This window comes from Anomaloglossus baeobatrachus, chromosome 8 (genome assembly GCF_048569485.1).
Source record: "Anomaloglossus baeobatrachus isolate aAnoBae1 chromosome 8, aAnoBae1.hap1, whole genome shotgun sequence".
Classification (NCBI taxonomy): Eukaryota; Metazoa; Chordata; class Amphibia; order Anura; family Aromobatidae; genus Anomaloglossus; species Anomaloglossus baeobatrachus.
The window spans coordinates 21,523,186-21,549,031 of record NC_134360.1 but is presented as its reverse complement, the minus strand read 5'-3'; the positions used below and the strand labels follow the sequence as shown (position 1 = coordinate 21,549,031).

General features: G+C 39.0%; 1 protein-coding gene across 1 annotated transcript in view; it reads right to left on the bottom strand.

The window, feature by feature from the left end:
- PTPRG (protein tyrosine phosphatase receptor type G) overlaps nucleotides 1–25,846 on the bottom strand; it is a 687,996-nt gene that overhangs the window by 157,095 nt on the left and 505,055 nt on the right. The window contains exon 12 of the mRNA XM_075321067.1: nucleotides 24,648–25,380. Within this exon, the coding sequence (XP_075177182.1) occupies nucleotides 24,648–25,380 (733 nt within the window). The remainder of the gene's footprint in view (nucleotides 1–24,647; nucleotides 25,381–25,846) is intronic.

Sequence of the window (25,846 nt, the reverse complement as noted above, 5' to 3'; positions counted from 1 at the left end):
TCTGCGGCCGGCTCCTCCACACCCCACGTAACTTGATTGACAGGTTTTCTCCAAAGTATATACTTAGTAGAGACCTATCAATCAACTAGAGTAGGGCATGGAGAAGCCGGTGGGGGGACCGTACTGAGCAAGTCGGCAGCTAGCCCTTCAAACTGTTTTCTCTGAAAACACAATCAAGCAGCCAGACTTGGTTCAGCCTACCTGTATTTTTGGGCAGCATTTCTCTTAACAGAGCAATTACTCAACTCTTAAAAGGGACTCAGTCAGCAGATTTCTGTAATGTAACCTGAAGACCTCATGGTGCAAGTGTTAAAACAAACTTCAGCCAGTGTGTTATCTGACCGTCTTTTTTTTTTTTAACCTATAATGTTAGCTTAAGCTTCTTATCTTTATCATTAGTGGGTCTCAGCAGCTGTCAGCAGATTTCTGTAATATAACCCTAAGGGTACAGTCTCACCAAACGACGTACCAGCGATTCCGACCACGATACAACATGGTCAGGATCGCTGGTGATTCGCTACATGGTCGTTGGTGAGCTGTCAATCAGGCAGATCTCACCAGCGACTCGTGTAACGATGCTGCGCTTGGCAACCAGGGTAAATATCGGGTAACCAAGCAAAGCGCTTTGCTTGGTTACCCGATATTTACCCTGGTTACCAGCATACACCACTTAGCGCTGGCTCCCTGCACACATAGCCAGGGTACACATCGAGTTACTCTAAGCAAAGCGCTTTGCTTAGTTACCCGATATTTACCCTGGTTACCAGCGTACGCTGTTTACACAGAGTCAGTGCTCGTTGGTCTCCCACAGTCAAAAATGCCGATGTGTGCTGCACAACGGGAGACCAACGAGCAAATAATGAACCAGAACAGTGTGTAACAATCAGCGATTTCACAGCAGGGGCCAGGTCGCTTCTTAGTGTCACACACAGCGAGAACGCTGATGAGGTCACTGGTACGACACAAAACCTGTGACTCAGCAGCGATCTTGCTATGTGAAAAGTACCCCTAAGACAGCATGCTGCAAGTGTTAAAACAGAGACTTTAGCCCTGTGTTTCTTATCTCAGTCTTTTTTGTTGTTTACCTGCAATGTTAGCTTAAGCCTCTTATCTTTATCATTAGTGGATTTCAGCAGCATGAGTTGTAGTCCGACTCTACCCCCTCTGGGATTAGTAGCTTCTGTCTATGGAAATGTACACTGAAACCCTGATGTGGGCAGCTCTCAGAGCTCTGCTACATGCAATAACTAAAATCTTTCACTGTGTCAGAATGGCTGCAGCCACTAATCTAAGTGATACATCATTGAACTCAGGGCCTCTTTGCCTACATCACGCTGCTCATAGATGAGGAAGCAAAAACTTCCTGACAGATTCCCTTTAAACAGGAAGAGAACTCCTAAAATGCGGTTAATGATGAAATAAATTCTCAAGAAAAAAAAATAGATTTTTTTTGATGCCTTCACTCCTTAAAGTCTCAGTGATAGTGGCATCTTCTGACCAGATAATCAATCCTATGGAACCAACGATTTAAAAGAATGCAACTTTTTTCCTTCCGTTTCTAAAAGATCTTACTATTTAACAAACAATAAAAGTTGATATTTGACCAAGTCAAGCTTAATCTTCTATTTGAAGCACGGATTACCATAATTTGATAGAGGTCTCAGATAATTGGAAAATAACAGCTTTGATACGTTGGATGGGAAAAAACAAACAAAAGTGTTACCAGAAACGTGAGAAAGAATCACAAAAATAAAACCAATGAGAAGTCGATTAAAAAGATTTCTTCATGAAGACAACCCAAGTAGGGATGAGTGGATCCTTTGAGGTTTGCGTTTGGTGGGTTCAGCTGGACTTTAGATAAGGTTCAGTTCTGGACCTGGACTTGACCTTAACCTCACTGGAAGTCAATGATTGGCCAGTTCGGCTCTCCACCTACATACAGATAGCCATAAATAGAGCACTTCCGGGGTAGGGTGGAGTTTTTTTCCTTTTTTTTTCTCTTTTGACATACGCGTTAACACCAGTGCAAGCCGTTACGAGACTGCAAGCGTCTTGCAATGAGCCGAGCACCAAGCGTACCCGAGCACTCCGATGCTTGATCGAGTGGTTAGCATACGTAAAGCACCGGAACGCCAAACGCTGATTTTTTTTTGTAAAGTCCTTGCTTGGGACGAACACCAAACTTTACTCTTAGGGTTCGTTCATATCTAAACCAAAGTCCATAGGTCTTATTTGTGAATATTAACATGCAGAGGTCCCTGATTGGAGATCAAAAAAGGTGTCCTTGTTTTACATGTAAACCATAGCCATAATAAACTTCACACGGACAATTGTTTATCCGAATGCCACCATGTAGAAATGCATTTCCTCCGCAGGAGGCAGTAGCAGCTTTTCCCTAAAAAAAATGTCCACTTGCTGAAACTTTCAAAGGGTGGTATTCGATGATAGAAGAAAAACACTCTACGAGAACAAGAGACCATCAACTCTTTCCAGTTAAGCCCCCCACATGGAGACACAAAATCCTGGTTCAGCCCCTCGGCCAGTTTTTCTGCTTATCAAAGTTACAAATAATAGCAATAATAATAATTTCCAATAGATTCAGCCCTAACGTGATTAGACAATCTTCCGACACCAGTCTTATTGGTTATTCAAGGGCTACTTTGTCATCAAAGGCCAAACGTTTGTTGACTGTCTTACCGGAACTGTGTGATGAACCTTGAGGAAGAGCCCAAGAAAGCATTAAGTTAGATCGGCGGTGATGTATCCCAATTTTATACTTTTAAATTACGATTTTTAAAATGGAATTCAAAGGGGAAGTCAATCGGAAATTGACCTATTGTTATATCGGATTTTTTGTTATACTTGTATTTAAACCCCCCCACAAAAAAAAACAAAAACACACAAAAACTAATTGGCAGTATGTTTTTACGTTAAAACAAAAACTAAAATTAGTAATATTGTAGTTTTTACACTGGCCATTGAGGCCTTTTTTAGACCCCAATTTCAGGAAGAATTTTCACCAGGCTCCTAATCATCAGAGGCAGGATTACAATGACTGCTAACACCTCTATTCACACATGGAACCAAGGAATACACCAAACACAATAGGCAGAGGCACAAAGATCTTGACTTTTGCGCATGCTCCTTAGCTTTTTTTTTATACAAAAATAGGGTTGTGTTTTTGTCCTTTTAGGAAGAATTTTCACCAGTTTTATTATGATCAAAGGCAGGATTACAATGACAGCTAACACACCTATACATAGCTGGTACCACAGGATACACCAAACACAAAAGGCATAGTCACAACAGATTTTGATTTTTTTTTTCTCAAGCTCTTTAGATATTTTGATACAAAAAAGTAGGATTGGGTTTTTGTCCTTTTAGGAAGAATTTTCACCAGGCACGTTATCATCAGAGGCCGGATTAAATTGACCGCTAACACCTCTATACACACATAGAACCACAGGATACACCAAACACAACAGGCATAGCCACAGCAGATCCTGACCTTTCACACTCTTTAGATATTTTGATACAAAAAATTGGTTTGGGTTTTGGTCCTTTTAGGAAGACTTTTCACCAGTATCGTTATCAGAGGCCAGATTACAATCACCACTACCACAGAATACACCAAACACAATAGGCATAGTCACAACTAATCCTGACCTTTGCACACACTTCTTAGATATTTTGATACAAACAATAGGGTTGGGTTTTTGTAATTTTAGGAAGAATTTTCACCAGGCACGTTATCATCAGAGGCAGGATTACAATGACAGCTAATACACCTATACATAGCTGGTACCACAGGATACAAACACAAAAGGCATAGTCACAACAGATCTTGATTTTTTTTTCTCAAGCTCTTTAGATATTTTGATACGAAAAAGTAGGATTGGGTTTTTGTCCTTTTAGGAAGAATTTACACCATGCTCGTAATCATCAAAGGCAGGATTATAACGACAGCTAATACATCTATACATAACTGGTACCACAAAATACACCAAACACAACAGGCAGAGTCACAACTGATCCTGACCTTTGCACACACTTATTAGATATTTTGACACAAAAAATTGTTTTGGTCCTTATAGGAAGAATTTTCACCAGTATCGTTATCATCAAAGGCAGGATTACAATGACAGCTAAAATATCTATACATAGCTGGTACCACAGGAAACACAACAGGTATAGTCACAACTGATCCTGACCTTTGCGCGCGCACATATATTGCTACAAAAAATAGGGTTGGGTTTTGGGTCCCTTTAGGAAGAATTTTCACCAGGCTCATTATCATCAGAGGCAGGATTAAAATGGCTGCTAACATCCTCTATAAATAGCTGGTACCACAGGATAAACCAAACACAACAGGCATAGTCACAGCAAATCTTGATCTTTGAACTTGCCCCTTAGATAGTTTGATACAAAAAATAGTGTTGGGTTTTAGACTTTATAGGAAGAATTTTCTCCAGGATCCTTATCAGAGGCAGGATTACAATGACAGCTACAACATCTATACATTGCTGGAACAATAGAATACACCAAACAAACAGACATTGGTACAGCAGATCCTGACCTTTCACACGCTCTTTAGATATTTTGATACAAAAAATTGGTTTGGGTTTTGGTCCTTTTGGGAAGATTTTTCACCAGGCCCGTTACCATCAGAGACAGGATTACAATCACAGCTAACATTTATACATAGCTGGTAACACCGGATACACCAAACACAACAGGTATGGTCACAACTGATCCTGACCTTTGCACACTCTCAGAAATTTTGTGCTACAAACAATAGCATTGGGTTTTGGTCTTTTTATTAAGAATTTTCACCAGACTCATTATCATCAGAGACAGAATATAAATGGCAGCTAACACTCTATACATAGCTGGTACCACAGGATACACCATAGTCACAAGAAATCCTGACCCTTGCACACGCTTCTTAAACATTTTGATACAAAAAAAATAGTGCCAGGATCTGACTATTATAGCTATGTACAGGTGTTGTTTCCTGAAACAATTGGAAGACAGTCAGAGCCTGCTCACTGGAGGTAATGTACCCATGGATTTCTTGAAGGTATCAAGAAGACGTCATCATAGAGGAAGTCAATGAAAGAGAAAGGCCCGAAATCAGATAGGTTCCCCATGGATTGGTTTTATCGATGATCTTCTCTACTATTAGAGATAGAAATGTTGGTGCCAACAAGAGCAGGATGGGATGGTGGTATGAACCAGCGTCCTTGGCGCCTCTATACTCCAGATAGCGGTATGGAAAATGTGCGCGGTATGGACTCGGCAGGATGAGCCAGAAGAAGGCCAAAACGTGAAACAAATGGGGGTGACGCTGCTTGAAATGAACAAGCATTAAGCAGATGAAAGAGTATTAAGACCTTTATTATTTGACCTCAATATGTTACAATACAGAGATCACCGCATATAGAAAGCTCGTACAGGTTCATTATCAGAAGTGAGAACATTCTATGGACCAGCTTCATTACTACACATTAAGAACAATTTATACAATTTTTACACTTTTATTTCTTTTTATCTTTACCCCAGGACAAGATTTGTAGTCACCGATGTGTTATGTTACATCTTTGGTCAATCAGGAGTTCAGGACCATTATATATGGTAGTACTGGTAAAATATAGAATGTCAGCATTATATGGTAGAAAAGAAGGATTGATGACTATCGGTGGATGGTCGGCCGTTAGGACACAGTCAGGTGACACCACATATGCCATGTTTGCACCTCTGTGTTTAAAGGCTTCCATGAAGAAAATACTGCAGTGTACAATATATAACTAAAACAGATCCAAAAATGATAAAGACACAGGCACATTACACAGGATTCTCATACAAGTTTAAAAAGTTATAGAAAATATTGGGTTTTCAAAAATAAGCTCACAAACAGCGCCACTCTTATCCACAGGCTAAACTTGGTATTGCAACACAGCATTCACAAAAATGGGGCCAAGCTGCAATACTAGACAATATGTGAGCAGGAAGGGAGCTGTTGCTGCTAAAGCAAAAAAAAAAACACTAAAAAAGGCAGAATTTGTATAGATTTTTTTTTTACATTTCAAACAATTGCTGTAGAAAATGAAAACTCAATAAATGTATTTGCAAAAATAAGCACCGTTTATACAGATAAAACTGCAGGAACATGACTAATTGAACCGGGAATATGTTTATGATATATTACATTTTTAATATTCTTAATAATTGTTAATGTATCATAAATCAAAATAATTTATTCATGTAACTATTTTTCAATATCACTATAAATATTGTAAATAATATTGCAAATATTACTATAAATAATAAATCATAATATAAATAGGTTTACATATTAAAAATAAAATCATAATTACTAATTATATTAAACAAAATATAAATAAGATAAATAATATAAATAATATTACTGTGAATATATTATAAACAATATAATTAATTGTACTATAATTATAAACATTAGTATAATAGTATAAATATTATAATAAAAGTAATTTAAATTAATGTGTATTTATAATAGTATTCATATTAAAATAATACTATTATTTCTATTTTATTCTATTAATAAAATATTATAATAATAAATAGAAATAAGAAAAAATAGAAATAACATTAGAAATATAAATATTATTAATAATTCTAATTCTATTTTTATTATTTCTATTTAATATAAGTAATATTATAAATAATACACATTTAGCATTAATTTAAATTACATTATAGTTATACTATTATACTAATGTTTATATTATAATTATAGTAATATTTATAGTTACCGTATATTGATAATAAAAAATAATAAATTCATGTATCATAAATAATAATTTATTCATGTAACTATTTTTCAATATCAATATAAATATTGCAAATAATATTGCAAATAATATTACTATAAATAATAAATCATAATATAAATAGGTTTACTTATTAAAAATAAAATCAAATATATTACTAATTATATGAAACAAATTATTAATATAAAAATAATATAAATAATATTACTGTGCTTATAAATAATATAAATAATAATTGTACTATAATTATAATAAACATTAGTATTATAGTATAAATATAATAAAAGTAATTTAAATTAATAATAAATGTGTATTTATAATAGTATTCATATTAAATAAAATATAAATATTTATATTTTTATTCTAATAATAATAATAATAATCGACATAATAAAAAATAGAAATAGAAATAATATATTAGAAATAATAGAAATATTATTATTAATAACTCTAATTCTATTATTTTTATTATTTCTATTTAATATAACTTTGTACCGTGTTAGCCAGTAGAGATAAAAAATTGTTTAAAAGAACTGAAGTCCTTAAAGGGTATCAACCACTGAGGACTTCAGTTCTTTTAAACAATTTTTTATTTAATATAAATAATACTATTATAAATAATACATTTATCATTAATTTAAATTACATTTATTATAGTTATACTATTATACTAATGTTTATATTATAATTATAGTAATATTTATAATTATATTGATAATAAATAATAATAATAATACTAATAATAATACTAATAATAATAATAATAATAAATAATAATATATTATTACTTTAAAACTCATTAAACTCACAGTTCTAATGGGGAAAGGGGAATATTTAATTCCAAAAGTGAATAATGTTGTCTGAAATTCTCAAAAAACAGTGCAATTCTTACCATAGACTTGAATTGTATTTTCAGCTCAGCCTTATTCACATGAATGGGTATTAAAACGCTATAAGAACTACAACCCCCCCACCCCAAAAACCCCAGCACACTCCGAGAAAAGTGTTAATGATCATGATCCAAGAAAAATATGTATCTGGTTTGTTATTTTTGCATTAGAATCAAGTTATTTGGAATGGTTTTGCTAATAAGGATACGCAGATCATCAAGAAAAATAAATACGTTGGAACTAAAAAAAAACCCAAAACACATATGTGCCAACTCTAAAATCTTTCCTGTGGCACATGCAATAAAAATTGGGATTTTAATAAAGAATAGTAATGAAATGTTTCGCCTAATAAAACATCCAAAGTCACCATTGAGTTATTGGGAGCGAGAGGCAGTCTTTTCTCTTTAAGACTTGGATTATAAAAAATTCAGTACTGATTTATAATTTGGAACAAATTTTCTCTTTGTTTGAAGATTTGAGAAACATTTGGAATGATGGCTATTAGAGTGCTATCTCCATGGGAATCCTCCATACAAACTCACTTTGATGCCTTGGCTAGATCCTAAAGTTTGAGGCATAACACAAGGATTCTGTAAACGCCGACGTCCGGTATGACCTCCAAACTACGGCTATTGCAAAATTAGATCCCCCATCATGGCAGTTTTAGAGCCAAAATTTGGAGACCACTTTCCTGCATTCAAAATTGACCCCAGTAGAAAATTATGCAAAATTTAATTTTTTTAAATTTTTTCTGTCACAACAATTTTATATTTTGCCAAATCATCTTCATAGATGTATTTTTAGTCTAATGACTTGTATGATCTAAGAAGGTCCAGTTTTGAGTTCACCAGAGCTGGAGACCCTCTTATAGCCAACAGATAGGAGATGGAGCAAGAGATGCCTACGATTGGGGCATTTAGCCTACAGGTGCCCAGTTGGGACATTGTTTAAAGGGGTAATCCAGCTCCGCTAATTTCTATATCGGAAAGTACAATAAGGAGAGACAAAAGCGCAATAGGGTCTTATCTGTGAGATGACGAGGATGTTTTATACAGGGATTTTCTCACCTGGTTATATTGTGTAAGACACAACCACTGGAAGAGCGTGGACACAACTACTGCCGATCCAGCTATAGGTAGTTGACAATGAAAAATGAGGGTAAACCCAACCGCACTGCCATGGGAGGAAATAGATAGTCCATATCCTAGAATGTGATTTACTCAACGAGTTTCAGGGTAAAATTCCATCAGAACAAAATCAAATTTTGATGAAGAGTTTTTATCCCGAAACGCATTGACTAAATCCAATTCTAGAATACGGATCCTCTTTTTCTTCACACGTCAGCGCGGGCGGTTTTACCCTCATTTTCCACTGTCTGCTATACTGGAAAGTAAGCAGGGCCGGTGAGATCACGTCTATGGATACCTGGCCCCACGGGAATAATGTCCCTATTCTAGCAAATAGCACAGGTACGCGAGCCGGAAGATATCTGAAGATGTGACGTCACTGTCCCATAACTAACTGCTTCAATGAACGCTACATAGTCATACATTTGGGTATTTTTTGCAACTCCCTGCCATTTTCTCTTTAAGGGGTTGTCCACTACTTTTACATTGATGGCCTATCCTTAGGATAGGCCATCAATGTCTAATCGGCTAGGGTCTGACACCTGGCACCCCACCGATCAGCTCCTCTTGGTGCTGGCAGCGGCAGCAGGAAACGCTCCATTCGGAGTTGCTCCCTCTTCTGATAGCGGCCGCAGCCGGGTACTGCACATCCGCCTTCCATACTAAAGGCCCTATCACACACACAGATAAATCTGCGGCAGATCTGTGGTTGCAGTGAAATTGTGGACAATCAGTGCCAGGTTTGTGGCTGTGTACAAATGGAACAATATGTCCATGATTTCACTGCAACCACAGATCTGCCAAAGATTTATCTGTGTGTGTGATAGGGCCTTAAGCAATCAGTATCTAACTGCGGCCGCTATCAGAAGACAAAGCAGCTCCGAAACTGAGCATTTTTCCTGCTGCCTGCTTCCGGGTCCAAGAACAGCTAAATCGGCGGAGGTGCAGGGTGTTGGACCCCAGCCAGACATTGATGACCTATCCTAAGGATAGACTATCAATGTAAAAGTAGTGGCCAATCCCTTTAAATAAAAATAGCTTACCTTGGTCTAAAATGTCAAAGCCCAACACTCACCTTCCCAATCTCCCACCACTCTGATGCCACCTGCTCCGCTGCTAGTCTCGGTTGACCCAGCAGGACGTGCGCGATATGACATGCGCCCACTACAGCCAATCATCGACCACAGAGCTGGACTTTGTGATTGCAGGAGTCTAGATACTAGAGTCACGGGAAATTACAGCATAGGAGAGTGGTAGTGAGTTGGTCGGGTGACTGAGAAACAAAATAGAGGGCAGCACCCAAACAATCAGGGGGATCATCCTTGTGTATGCCAAAAATGGTATAGGCAAGATGACCACTGAAGGTTTGTAAAAAAAAACAACAAAAAAACACATCTGGCTGAAAAACCTAAAAGGCTATGTGCACACGTTGCAGATTTGGTTGCAGAAATTTCTGCACCAAATCTGCATCTTTTGGCAGGAAAAATGGAGGGGCAAAGATGCACATAACCAAACTACGGCTATTGCAAAACTACAACACCCAGCATATCTTGATGAAACTCATAGAGTTGTAGAGCCAATGCGTTTCAATACTTTTTTGTGCATTTTTTTCCATTGTGGCGAAAAATGCAGAAAGAATTGACCGGCTGCAGATTATTTTCTGCACCAAATCTGTAAGGAAAAATCCTGAACGAGTGCACTAAACTTCAGGATTTTCATTGACTTTGCTGGCATCAGGAATTACCGTACTTGCAGTTTAGTGAGAAATCTAAAAAAAAAAAAAAAAAAAAAAAAAACCACGGCAAAACCGCACTGTGTGCACTCAGACTTAGAGATTCTTCTTAAAGGGTTTGTCCACTACTTTTACATTGATTGGAAAATGTGCAAAAATGACCTCCATTGTGCAAACTTTTGAGGTTGAGTTATCCCTTTGTTTGGTAACGTTCCACTCCTGCATCTCCATAATACTTCCTTTTATTTTTTTGTATTGTTTTAACTTTTGCACATTTTTTCCCCTGTGCATTTGCGATCTGGAGACTGTCAGCAAGTTGCAGATATTTTTAAATTTCTTATAGGGGTTGTCCACTACTTTTACATTGATTGTCTATCCTTAGTATAGGTCATCAACGTCTGATTGGCCGGGGTCCGACACCCCGCACCACTGCCGATCAGCTGTGCTCAGTCCCAGCAGCGGCAGCAGGAAATGCTCAGTTCCGGAGCTGCTCCATCTTCTGATAGCGGCCGCGACCAGGTACTGCACATCCGCCTCCTATTGGTTAATTTGGGAGGCGGATGTGGAGTACCCAACCGCAGCCGCTATGAGGGGATGGAGCAGCTCCGGAACTGGACATTTTCTGCTGCCACCGAGAATGGTGGTGGTGCAGGGTGTCGGACCCCGGCCGATCAGACATTAATGACCCATCCTAAGGATAGGCCATCAATGTAAAAGTGGTGCACAAACCCTTTAAGAAATTTAAAAATATCTGCAACTTGCTGACAGTCTCCAGATCGCAAATGCACAGGGGAAAAAAATGTGCAAAAGTTAAAACAATACAAAAATATAAAAAGAAATATTATGGAGATGCAGGAGTGGAACGTTACCAAACAAAAGGGATAACTCAACCTCAAAAGTTTGCACAATGGAGATCATTTTTGCTCATTTTGCTTTTTTTTTATTTTAAAGAAACATTTTGCATCACGTCAGAAACGGCCGGCGGGTAAGACGTTAAAGTAAATGTTAGCACCGATCTACAATTACACCAGTGGGAAAAAGTTAATTATAAAGCCATACAAATTACTGCACAAAGCCAATGATTAATGGCCATATTTACTACCCACGAACATTAAAGTGCCTGGCTGCACAGCCTTGCTTAATGTTTGGCCTGGAAATGCATTAATGAGCCACTTTGCTGATAAAAGCAGCCAGTAAAATATGCTGTGGTCAAAATACTTAATATAATGGACACATTAGGTCGCTTTTTGCAAGTTGTGTCTAAAACTACTAGACCCAAACTCCAGAGCCGGGTAGTTATTAAAAATGATCACTGGATCATAATTATCGTACAGCAATGAGGAGTATGCTGGGCTCACTACTTTATGCCTGGTGCTCAGGAGAATATGTCCGTATAAACCAAAAAGAATCCTGGCACACAGTATGGAAAAAAGGAGATAATCCAAAATTCTTGTTGTATGTTGTGATTTTATTCAAAAAAAGGTTCTCATAGCAAGTTGTAATAAAGTTTTTTCATGATGACAGGAAAATGAATGACAGTCCTACGTCATTCATTTTCCTGTCATCATGAAAAAACTTTATTACAACTTGCTATGAGAACCTTTTTTTGAATAAAATCACAACATACAACAAGAATTTTGGATTATCTCCTTTTTTCCATACTGTGTGCCAGGATTCTTTTTGGTTTATATGGATCATAATTATGGCTCCGCACAAAGTTTTTGATCATCTCATATGGGGAGCTTTACTATGTACGTAATTGGACTTGCCACCCGAAATATTGTGTCAAATTGGAGCTTTATTAAGTATTTAGTAAAACTTATAAAATATTCAGAATATGAAAAATATTAATAGATTCTTGGAAAACTGCTCCCCTGGTGGACAGATTGGGAATTACAATTTTTTTTTATTTTTTTTTAAAAAGGGAACCTGTCACCACTTTTTCGGCCTATAAGCTGTGGCCACTATCACCGGGCTCGTAAATACAGCATTCTAATAACATAAAAAACACTTTATAATACTTACCCAACGGTTGCGCTGTGGGCCTTATGGGCGTCTCCGTTGTCCGGTGCCGGCGCCTTTTCTTTTGGCCATCTTTGTTCTCCTTCTCTAGCCGCGGTGCATGACCGGTCCGACGCTATCCACACTCTCCGGCATTCAGGTCCTGAGCAGGGCAGATCAAAGTATTGTAGTGCGCCTGCGCAGGATCGGCGAGTGTGTATGACGTAGCCGCGTCATGCACCCAGGCTTCAGAAAGAGGACGACGATGGCCGAAAGAGGAGGCGCCGGTACCGAAGGACGGAGACGCCCATATTGCCAACCGCGCAACCGTTAGGTAAGTATTATAAAGTGTTTTTTATGTTATGCCCCCGGCCTGGGCTCTTATATACAGCATGTTAGAATGCTGTATATAAGAGCCCGGTGGTGGTGGCCGCAGCTTAAAGGCCAAAAAAGCGGTGACAGGTTCCCTTTAAGGCTGCTCTCACACATCCGGTTTTCGCAGTCAGGCACAATCCGGCGCTTTGCAGAAAAACCGGATCCGGCGTCTGCTGTAGCCGTATCCATTTTTTTTCCTCAGACTTGCATTAGCGCCGGATTGTGCCGCATGGCTCTACGTTCTATCCGGTATTCGCCGGCAAAATTTGTTTGTCCGGTGGTCGTAAAGAACGCAGGATGGAATGTTTTTTGTCTCCAACAAAAAAAACGCATCGGCGACGCGAATTACAATGAAAGCCTATGGACGCCGGATCCGTCTTAATGCGGCATACAACGCATTACAGCGACGGATTCAGGTTTATTTTGCTACTGAGCATGCTCAGTGGCACAACGGATCCGTCAAAAAACTGAAGGAGCTGATGGAAAAATCTGATGCAACTGATCCGTTTTTTCGCCTGATCCGTTGCATCAGTTTTTCCGCTTGTTTGTACCGGACGGCAAAAAAATGGGTGTGTGAAAGTAGCCTAAGGCTGCTTTCACACATCCGGTTTTTGCCGTGTGACACAATTTGGCAAAAAAACTGATGCAACGGATCCGGCGTAAAAACGAATCTGTTACATCAGTTTTTGCCATGCGTTCCTTCCGTTTTTTTAATCAGTTGTGCTACTGAGCATGCGCAGGTTCAAAAAACCGGATCTGTCGTTGGATTCCGTCATATGCCATAGGCTTTCATTGAGACTCACGCCGCATGGCACCGGATCCGGCACCATACGATTTTTTGCCGGTGACAAAATACGTTGCAAGCAGCGTTCCATCCGGCCGCTGGATCAGCAATTTAAGCCGGATGCAACGCAAGGCCATGTGGCACAATCCGGCGCTAATACAAGTCTATGGGGGAAAAAACTGATCCGGCGGCAATAAACTCCGGAACCGTTCTGTCCGGTTTTTACCAGATTGTGCCGCACGGCAAAAAACTGATGTGTGAAAGTAGCCTAATACAACTAATTTTTACAACTTTTTCCGTAAACCCCTCAACAAAATATCCATATGTTTCATATTGTGAAGTCACATCCAAATTCCTCATTCATTACTTTTTTTTTTGTGGGCACGGGATACAATCTAATTTTTGCAAATACTCCCGGCAAATCGGGCTGCGCATTTCATTGAGTTTTAGTCATTAACATATAAAAATGTTTAAATCCTTCATTTATATTCATATTTTTAAATGCTAAAGAATTAGAGGAGATAAGCAGCTTGCGAGACACTATTGGAAAAGTGGCACAAAGAGTATTAATCGGGAGGATCTAGCAAGTCCATTGGACGTGCAATTGCAATGCTTCATTTCTCCTGTGGTGGCGCTGCAGGGGACATTTTTAACACTTGCGTCCTCACTTTGAGATTGTTGTAGCAAAGGTTTGAGATCAGTTTATCTTCAGCTTCCAGCAAAAAGGAATTGGAAGGGTCCTAACAATGCAAGGTAACCTAAGATGAGTGCATTGATTCAAAGGGCAAGTATTTTGATATCATCCAGAACTTTAAAGGGGCATTTTTGGAGCACACATCTAGTAATCTTTGGCAGATGTGTGTGAGTACTAGGGGAATAACACCTTTATTGTTTGCTATATGAATTAAATTCTGCATTTTCACCAATTTTCCCCCTTTGTAGGTCTGTAGGCTCTATTACTTATTTGACTGAGCTGGTGGGAGGACAATAACCGCTATAATGTTTCCCATACATGTGATTCCTGCTCTTTATTTTTTAGAACTTTGAGAAGTAACAAATGCATGTAAGAAATTATACAGTAGTACTGAGCTGTGTAGATGTGAATCCAGCTCTGGGGTGAGGCAAAAGACTTGTTAGAAAGCTCAGCATGATTTTTCTCTTTTTTCTCCTCCTGCTCGCCATAGATTATAAAAGGTGTAACTGTACTTTTAAGTTTTTAGAATAAGCTGTGATGTGTGTGAGTACATGAGAGATAACACAATTATTTTTAATTATATGACTTGAATCCTACATTTTCATCAATTATCCTCCTTTGTAGGTCGGTATTCTCTATCACTTAATTATTAATTGACTCTGAGCTGATGGGAGGAGAATAACCACTATAATGTTTCCCATACACAAAATTCCTGCTCTATTTTTTTAGAACTTTGAAAAGTAACAGGTGCATGTAAGAAATTATACAGCAGTACTGAGCTGTGTAGATGTGACTCCAGCTCTGGGGTGAGGCAAAAGACTTGTTAGAAAGCTCAGTATGATTTTTTTGCTTCTTTCTTCTTTCCCTCTCTTTGTAGGTTATAATAAGAGATGTAACTGTACTTTTAAGTAACTTTTTAGAATAAGCCATGGTGTGTGTGCGAGTATATGAGGGATACAACTATTATTATTCATTATATGACTTGAATCCTACATTTTCACCAGTGATCCCCCTTTGTAGGTCGGTATTCTCTATCACTTAATTATAATTGACTCTGAGCTGATGGGAGGAGAATAACCACTATAATGTTTCCCATACACGTGATTCCTCCTCTATTTCTTTTTTAGAACTCTGAGAAGCAAGAGAGGCATGAAAGAAATTATACAGCAGTACTGAGCTGTGTAAATGTGAATCCAGCTCTGGGGTGAGGCAAAAGACTTGTTAGAAAGCTCAGCCTGATTTTTCTCTTCTGTCTCCTCCTGCTTTCTCCATAGACTATAACAAGAGGTGTAACCTGAGACCTTATTGTAGCACTCCCTCTTATTTTGACAAGAAGAAGCCAAGCTGTTGGGTGGTTGGTTCAGGAGACTGGGAGGAGGGCAAGAATTGGTTTAGGACAGTAGGAGGAGAGGTTAAAAATTGGCTCACAAGTGTAACTATACTTTTAAGAATAAGCTATGATGTGTGTGAGTACATGGGGGATAATTATTCTTCATTAACTATAAGACTTGAATCTTACATTTTCACCAGTTTTCCCCCTTTGCAGGTCTGTACACACCATCTCTTAATTAGCAATTGACTCTGAGCTGGTGGGAGAAGAACCACTTTAATGTTTCTCATACATCACAGCACACAGATGTGAGCGATTCCAGCTCTTTCTTTTCTAGAATTTTGAGAGAAGCAGCAGAGATATCATATACCGCAGTACTGAGCTGTGTAGATGTGAATCAAGCTGGGGGGGGGGCAAAATACTTGTTAGAAAGCGCAGTATGATTTTTCTCTGCATCCTACTCCTCTTCCTCTCTCTGTAGTTCATAAGAGGTGTAATCGTACTTTTAAGTAACTTTTCAAAATAAGCCATAGTGTGTGTGAGTACATGAGGGATAAATCTATTATAGTTCATTAATTATATGACTTGAATCATACATTTTCACCAGTGTTCCCCCTTTGTAGGTCTGTAGGCTCTATCCCTTACTTATGAATTGACTGTGCTGACCGGAGGAAAATAACCACTATAATGTTACTCAGGGGCAGACATATCATCGATGCAACCTCTTCGTCTGCACAGAGGCCCAAGAGGTAAGGGGGCCCCTTACTACCTCCAAAGCATCAAAGCAGGTGGAATTGTGCATTATGATGAACTCTTGGGCTGCAAAGGGCCCATATATTGTTCTTGCACAAGGGCCTTTGTGTATACCAGTTATGTTACCAAAACACATCAAAAGCACACAAATATGAGCGATTCCTGCTTTTTATTTCTTTTTTTTTCTGCCTTTGAGGGAGGCAGCACATGTATGGAAGAAATTATACAGCAGTATTGAGCTGTGTAGATGTGAATCCAGCTTTGGGGTGAGACAAAAGACTTGTTAGAAAGCTCAGCATGATTTTTCTCTTACTCCTCCTCTCTCCATAGATAATAAGAAATGTAACCATACTTTTAAGTAACTTTTTAGAATAATCTGTGGTGTGTGTGAGTACATGAGGGATAACACGATTATTGATTATATGACTTGAATCCTACATTTTCACCAGTTTTCCCCCTTTGCAGGTCTTTAGATGCTTTCTTTTAGTTATCAATGGACTGAGCTGGTGTGAGGAGAAGTACCATTTTAATGTTTCCCATACACATCACACCGATGTGAGCGATTCCTGCTCTTTATTTCTTTTTTAGAACTTTGAGAGAAGCAGCAGGTATGGAAAAAATATACAGCAGTACTGAGCTGTGTAGATGTGAATCCAGGTCAGGGGTGACGCCAAAGACTTGTTAGAAAGCTCAGCATGATTTTTCTCTGCATCCTACTCCTCTTCCTCTCTCTGTAGTTTATAAAAGAGGTGTAACCATACTTTTAAGTAACTTTTTAAAATAAGCCATGATGTGTGAGTACATTAGGGATAACACTATTATTGTTCATTAATCATATGGCTTGAATTCGATGGCTATAAATCAAATGGCTTGATTACTTAGCTATCAATTGACTGTGAGCTGGTTGGAGGAGAAGAACCACTTTAATGTTACTCAGGGGCGGACATATCATTGGTGCAACCTGTACAGCTGCACAGGGGCCAAATAGATAAGTGGGACCTTACTACCTCCAAAGCAGGTGGAATTGTGAATTTTTTTGAACTCTTGGGTTGCAAAAAGCCCATATATTGTTTTTGCACAGGGGCCTTTTTCTGTCTATGTCTGCCAGCTATGTTACCAATACACATGAAAGCAGATATTTGAGTGATTCCTGATTTTTGTTTCTCTTTTAGAACCTGGAGAGAAGCAGCACAGGCATGGAAGAAATTATACAGCAGTACTGAGCTGTGTAGATGTGAATCCAGCTTTGGGGGAGGCAAAAGACTTGTTAGAAAGCTCAGCATGATTTTTCTCTGCTTCTTACTCCTCCTCTCTCCGTAGATTATAAGAGGTGTAACCTGAGAGCTTATTGTAGCATTCCCTTTTATGTTGATAAGAAGACGAGCTGTTGGGTGATTGGTTCAGAAAACTAGGAGGGGGGCAAGAATTGGTTCCTCTCACTACGAGGAAAGGTTAAGAATTGGCTCATAAGTGGAGAAAGAAGCTGATTTATCTGATCAAATATATTACAAAACATCTTCTATTCACCCGTACTATTGATTTATGCAAAGTTTCTTAAAAGTGCTTTTCCTATTTAAGGGTTGATATTTAGCGACAAATAAATGGAATGTTAATTAAAGAAAATCGATTTTGTATAAATTAGTCACACATTTTTAATGCATTGGCAATGATGGTTTTTAGATGGAGTCAAAATAATGCAGATGATTTATAAATTGCTTCATCTCATCGCCTGAACAATTCAGAAAAGCACCGAGCTGCCCTCTGCAGGCTACAAGGGAAAATGGTGAAATGGAATATACAAAAGTAACACAGTTCCCATTAAATAGATTCATAGTCTCCAACCTGTGGCTCTTTGGCTGTTTCAAAATGTGATCCCCCTGGCATGCTGGAGAGTCTCATGTTAGAGAACAACCCCGTCAACCATACTAACACATTTCATATCCAAAAATTACCAAAAACCCCAATACAAAATTTACAAAAGAACCACCGCTAGGTGTTAGATACATCGGCAACTTTAGATACTTTTAGATAACTTTTTTAGAACTTTTACCATGCATGGAAAAATTTAAAAAAAATCTCCAAGAAACAAAAATATATGTGTCAAATAGGTTTGTTTTTTTTTAAAAGAAATCTCCGTTTTTTAAAAAAAAAAAATTAAATTGCAAAAAATTTATCTTTTTTCTTGACATGCGTATTTGGTAATATGGTAATCCATCGATTTATATCACCTTTCCAGCACTTTGACAGGATAGTATATGGGGTTGTCCCAAACATGACTTGTTAATTAGAGCCCCCCACGGAGAAGTGGCAGAAAGACCGCACAGAGTTTTTGATACCCGAAAATAACATCAATTCTGTGTTTTCGGCAAGAATAGAGTCTTATTTTTGGACTCCGTCTTTCCGAGATGATGAGATAGCCAACAAAACCGGTAGTTCTCCATTCTTTGTTCTTGCACTCGCCGAGTAGACCAGTTCATTGATTCTACACATTTCCACTTGCCAAAATAGTGAGAACTCACTAATTTTAGACTGTCTTTACAAATTAAGAGTTGCATACTTATCCGGATCAGCACATATCTCCTGACCCAAATGCAACAGTCCCATTGGAATATAAGAGGCTTTCGAATTTAGAGATAAGAGACCAGTTGCCGATTTGGAAGTCGTGGTTTGTGGACAGGACGTAAAAACCAGCAAAACAGTAGTGAATTCGAATTATTTTGTAAGTGCAAGTGCTACATTTACCTATCTGTCACCAGATGATCTACAGATAGACACCCTGATTCCAGTGATGAGTCACTTGCTGGGCTGCATGCTGTAGCTTTGATCATCTCCTGCTGAAAAACTAGCAAACCAACTGCCATGTACTCTTCCATAATCATGAGTTTTGTATAACACCACCAATAATTGGTAGCTTTCAGCCTATGCACAGTGTACACAGAAAGCTGTCAATCAGTGGTGTGGACGGGGTTTAACACCTTCCCACTATGGTCATTTTCTGATTATTTGCACTTTCATTTTTTTCTCTCTCTCTTCCAAGAGCCATAACGTTTTTATTATTCTGTCAATATAGCCGTATGAGGGCTTATTTTTGCAGGATGAGTTGTGCTTTTCAATGACACTATTCACTCTGCCACCTAGTATATTGTAAAATGGGAAACAAAATTCCAAGTGAGGTGAAATTGCAAAGAAAAAAAATAAGTTTGATTCCACAACATTCCATATTTTATGGTTTTTTTTTATTTTTTTTATAACTATATAGTAAAACTGACCTGGCATTAGGATCCCCCAGGTCAGTAGAAATATGTAGATACCACACATGTATCTTTTTTTTTTCCTTAAAGATTTGTGTAAAAAAAAAACAAAAAAAAAAAAACCACAAACAAAAAACAATAATATATGTTGCTTTTAGTGCAATTTTCTAAAATTTGCAATGCGCTCATTTTTCACGATCTGTAGCTATTTTGAGGGTTTATTTTTATATCCTGAGCTGACATTTTTAATGATACCATTTTGGTGTAGATGCAATGTTTATTGCATTTTTTCGCAAAGTTGCGGTGACCAAAAAAATGTAATTCTTACATTGTTTTTTCTTTTTTTTGTTTTATTTTCAAAGTGCAAGATGGGGGTGATTTCATTTTTTTTTTTTTTTAAATAGCTTCAGCACAAGCACACGCACCTGTACAAGCACATGCACCTGTACAAGCACCAGTACAAGCACCAGCACCTGTAAAAGCACCAGCACCAGTACAAGCACCAGTACAAGCACCAGCACCTGTAAAAGCACCAGCACCTGTAAAAGCACCAGCACCTGTAAAAGCACCAGCACCTGTAAAAGCACCAGCACCTGTAAAAGCACCAGCACCTGTAAAAGCACCAGCACAAGCACCAGCACCTGTAAAAGCACCAGCACAAGCACCAGCACAAGCACCAGCACCAGCACCAGCACCAGCACAAGCACCAGCACAAGCACCAGCACAAGCACCAGCACAAGCACCAGCACAAGCACAAGCACTGCTCTGTACAGTAGAAATCATGATCTTTTATGAATGTTGCTCACAGCTGTCTTCCATAGGAAGATCGTAATGACAGACACTGAGGTCATCAGCTGATTCCTGGCTGTCATGACAACCCATCGATCATATCACGGGCCGCTGATGGAAGCAGGGAACGCTGCGCTCCCTGCTGTACTGTGTTAAATCCCGCTGTCAGAGATTGATGGTGGGATTTAACTGGTTAACAGTGGTGGGAAGATCTTTGATTCACCTGTAGCTGTTGGAGGCACATGTCAGCTGATCAGAGCATGCGAGTCTGCATCAAAAACAGGGAGCCAATATATGACATTACATCCTATGTCAGTAAGGAGTTAGTAAAGCACAGCATTCAGATAACTGATAAAATCACTGATTTATCTGATGGAGAGCTATCAAAATTGCAGCAAGCAATTGTGCTTGTGTAAGTGACATCACTGGAATCAGGGTCTCTACCCCTACATCGTGCTGCTCTGAAATTGTAAAAGCCTGGTGACAGATTCCCTTTATCTACTTCTAGAAGGGGCTACAGACATGGAGCTAGGGGGAGGACTGCCTGATATTTGCGCCAAATGTTTGGTACTTCAGGGGATGCCAACAACCCCATTATGTTTTTGGCAGGGTATGGAAGCTTTGCCCTGAGTAGAGAAGATCCCAGACATGGATCCTGAAGACCAGCCCACGCCTGATGTTTAAAGTAGTTGAAGCAAAGAAGGTAAAAGTAGATATTAACTATGTTGCAAAAATTTGGGTCAAGAAGAGTAAAGTGGAGGTTTATTATTAACACTTGGTTCCTTATGTTTATGTAATGGTGTATATATATATTATATTATATTAATATATATAGTGTCACAAAACTTGGAACGGTCTAATAGAATGAAAGAAAAAACTGTTATAAAAACATTTAAAAAAATTCAAACTTGTTCCAACTGCCACTTTTAAATGTAAACAAGATCCTTCCACTGTCAGTCTGAACATTAGCCAAAAATGAATCCGCTCATGTAACCATACTCTAGTCAAGACGTTTGGTTCTTAAAGGGACACCTCCAGTGTTGGGACTGTTCCCAGTAAACCTCCCGGTAGTCCTTGCGCTGGTAGCGCTGCAGGTTTCATACTTTTTTAATAAACTGCAGACTTTGCAGCAAGTTTATAAGCAGATTATAGAAAACACACAGCTCCCCCTGCTGGTAGACCAGGAAATTGCATAGGCTAATAGCATAAATCATCCATTAAAGGAGCAACACAGGTGGTCCGAGAGCAGCAAGCTGTTTAAGAACATGGTAAATCAAGAGAGGCTGTCCAGGACCTGAGGAGAGGGCATCAATATCAGATTGGTGGCCGTCCCACCGATGAGCAGTTATCTCCCAAGGCAGCCAGAAGAAAAAACAGTCCAGAGCCAAATTATTTCTCCTCTATACTCTATAGTGGATTTTCTCAGGTACTGTAGCTCAGCTCTTATTCCTTTCTGTGGAAGCTGAGATGCAGTACCCGAGAACGACCACTACACAGAGTATGGCGCTGTGTGGTATGGGCTCTGGCAGAACCTGGTAATAGTGGTCACATGATGGACCCCCACCAATCATATTAATGATCTGCCGATATCAAAGTTCTGCCCACCCCTGAGGAATCTCTCACTATATTTGTGCCTATAACCCACCGGCATATTTTTATGGAGTCACAGTTTAGCGTTTAAAACATGTTCATGTCAAAAGCTGCCCATTTTGGCATTAGATAGCAAAAGAACTTGAGATCACTGGCAGAGCCTGCATCTTCAATGTCCGGTCTTCAGATACAAGTCTGAGCAACTGTAGACTTCTGAATGCTGACAGCAAGCTGACCATGATTCACTGGTATTACTGGTGATAGCAAGCGGGTGATGTGCATACTTCCAGCCACATTCCTACTAGACGTGCTGGATACTTCCAGCCACATACCTACTAGACGTGCCGGATACTTCCAGCCACATTCCTACTAGAAATGCTGGATACTTCCGGCCACATTCCTACTAGACGTGCTGGATACTTCCAGCCACATTCCTACTAGAAATGCTGGATACTTCCAGCCACATTCCTACTAGACGTGCTGGATACTTCCGGCCACATTCCTACTAGATGTGCTGGATACTTCCGGCCACATTCCTACTAGAAATGCTGGATACTTCCAGCCACATTCCTACTAGAAATGCTGGATACTTCCAGCCACATTCCTACTAGACGTGCTGGATACTTCCGGCCACATTCCTACTAGATGTGCTGGATACTTCCGGCCACATTCCTACTAGATGTGCTGGATACTTCCGGCCACATTCCTACAAGACGTGCTGGATACTTCCGCCCACATTCCTACTAGACGTGGCGGATTTCTCTCAATATAAGTGAACTGAGTGAAGCCTGGCAAGTCTAGTCGGATGGTGACTACATGTATGCAAATGTCATACTTTTGGTGACGTGACCGCTTGCTCTCACCAGCAATTCCGACAAATCCTGGCAGCGTATGCACTATGCGACGTCAGCATGCAGAGGTCTGCAGTCATATAGAGTAACTCATCAGAAGACTAGACAATCCCTTTAAAAAGGTGAAAACGAGAACAGTACGCCTCGACGAAGGAACTGATTTACCGTTCCTGCTCCTCACTTCCATCTTACAAGGAGACTGGAGCTTCGGTTTAAGGAGGTTATAGTGCGTGTGCTACATTTTAACTTGGTATTCGTAATGGAACGGAGCTTCAATATCAAAGAAAACCTAAAGGCCAAGTATGGCGCCATCTCTGGAAGAAAGCGGCATAGTTTTCTTTTACTAGCTCTAGACAAATCCTTTAAAGGGAAGTTATAATCAAAAAAATTAACTCCTGATTAAATCAGTTTTTTTTGTATCCGATTTCAATATTTGTGTGGGGTTTTTTGGAAATTTTTTTTCGTCTGTTTACATATAACATACTTTGCCACAATGGTCAGCTCCAACCTTTTTAACCCCTTCACCACCTGTATTTTTAGTTTTTCGTTTTCTCTTCTCTTTCTTCCAAGAGCCGTAACTTTTTTTTATATTTCCGTCAGTCTTGCCATACGAGGGCTTGTTTTTTGCGGGACGAGTTGCGCTTTTGAATGACACCAATCAATCTGTTTCACATTGTACTGGAAATCGGGACACAAATTACAAGTGCAGTGAACTTGCAAAAACAAGTGCAATTCCCCAATTTATTATTTTTTATATTATTTACCATGTTCAAGATACGGTAAAACTGACTTGCTATTATGATTTCCCAGTTGAGTATGAGTTCGTAGATACCAAACAAGTATAATTCTATTTTTAGGGGGGGGAGGGGTTTGTTTTTTTTAAATTAAAAAATATTTAATGATAAAAATAAAGATTTTTCATTCTGTCTCTGATGATTATGAAATAGCTGTAAAATGTTCCTAAAAGTGCATGAAAGTGTGAATCTTAAAAATAATATAAAATAAAATAAAAAAAAATATAAAAAAATATTAAAAACAAGCCACAGTGGCCAGTCTAAAAATTGCAAGATTACCATTAGATTTTTTTTTTTTTTTTAAGAATTAAATTATTATTTTTTATTAATTCTTAATACAAAAAAAGCCATTTTTTTTTGATACATGTAACACAAAAACCTGATTTAATCAGTCGGTAAATTTTTGATGATAGATTCACTAAGTGTGAACGTCCTTATAGAGAAACCTCCTGTGCTTAATATCCACGGCATCGAGCGTCACCATTGTACAGAATTATGCCTCTACTGTATATCCTCCATATCGTTCCCAATCAAATAAAAAGTACTGTACATTGTTTATAAAGTTAATGAAAACATCAGAAAATTCTCACATTTGTTAAGAAAAAAAAAAGAGAAAGGAAAATAATAAGAAAAAAGTTTTCGGAAAATCGGAAAATTACTCAACGACAAAGTCAAAAAGAAAGGAATGGGTGATGTGAAGACGTGGAGCAGTGAGGTTAGTGATATGTACAGGAATCTGGAGCATAAAAGTTAGATCTATGTACAGAAGTTCTGAGCAAAGGAAACATTCTTTTTTAGTAAGAAGAGTCAATAGTTTTTAAGGACACAGAAGATACTGGTTTAGCCCCCGAAGATGATAGATCTAGTCACCAACCTTGGTTAACAGTGGATCTGTTGTCCAAGTCTGTTCCATCGTTTTCAGGAATATATTCCGTTTGATCGGGATGTTCTTTGGATGGCACTGAGGTTTTTGAAGGAACCGTACTCCCGGTAGGTTTAGACCAGTCACTGATGTTTAATAAAGTATTATTTTGTTCTTGCTCGGAATCTATTAAAGTTTCATTAGTGCCGGGATCTTTTTGGCCATCGGCACTTTTTGGAGTCGTGGTGGACTCTGTGTGGTTCTGCACATCTGAAGAATTTGTGGCCACATCAGCCTTTTCCTTCTTCTCGCCGTCCTCGCCTTCCTCCTCCTCTTCCTGTTCTCGTTCCCCCTCTTCCCCCTCGCCTTTTTCACCTTTGTCCCCCTCCTCAGCCCCTTCGCTGGTTTTTGTAGGAGTAGCGTCATTGTCGGAGCCTGTGGACGGTAAAGGTTCAGTAGTAGACACGACGGGCCTGGCAGCCTGTTTACTGGCGGGAGAGGAAGTGGGGAGGCGAGTGGGCCACACAGTGCTAGGAAAAGAAGGTAAACCACCACCGCTAAAACCAAGACCAGCAAGCAGAGTACTTGTCACCACAGAGGCCACGGTAGCTTGGCTCCCGCTTGAAGAAGGGCCCATTCCAGTGGCCATTGAAACAAAAGAAAAGGGGATGCCAGAAGAAGTCCAGGTGGAGGATCCAGAGCTGATTGGAGCCATGTCAGCGGAGGAAGCAGGAGAAGCAGTAGGCTTGTAGAAGAAAAGAGCAGAAAAAGGAGTCAGTACATTACCTGGAATAAGACTTTTAGAAAGTGCACTGGTGAAAATCTCGCGCTCAACTTTCTCATTCTGTATTTAAGATAAAATAAGACACTATTTTCAATCATAAGACATGCAGGGCCAACGGGGTTCTTACGGTATACATCAAGGGCGGACATATTATTGGTACGACGTGTGCAGCCACATAGGGACCCAAGAGGTCAGGGGGTCTATTGTTACCTTCAAAATATGTGGACTTGTACATTATGATGACTTACAACTACTAAAAGGGGGCTATCGCTAACGATATGTCGTCGGGGTCACTGAGTTCGTGACGCACATCCGGTGTCGTTGGCGACGTTGTTGCGTGTGACACCTATGAGCGAGTGTTAACGATTAAAATTACTCACCTAATCATTGATCGTTGACACGTCATTCATTTCCCAAATATCGTTGC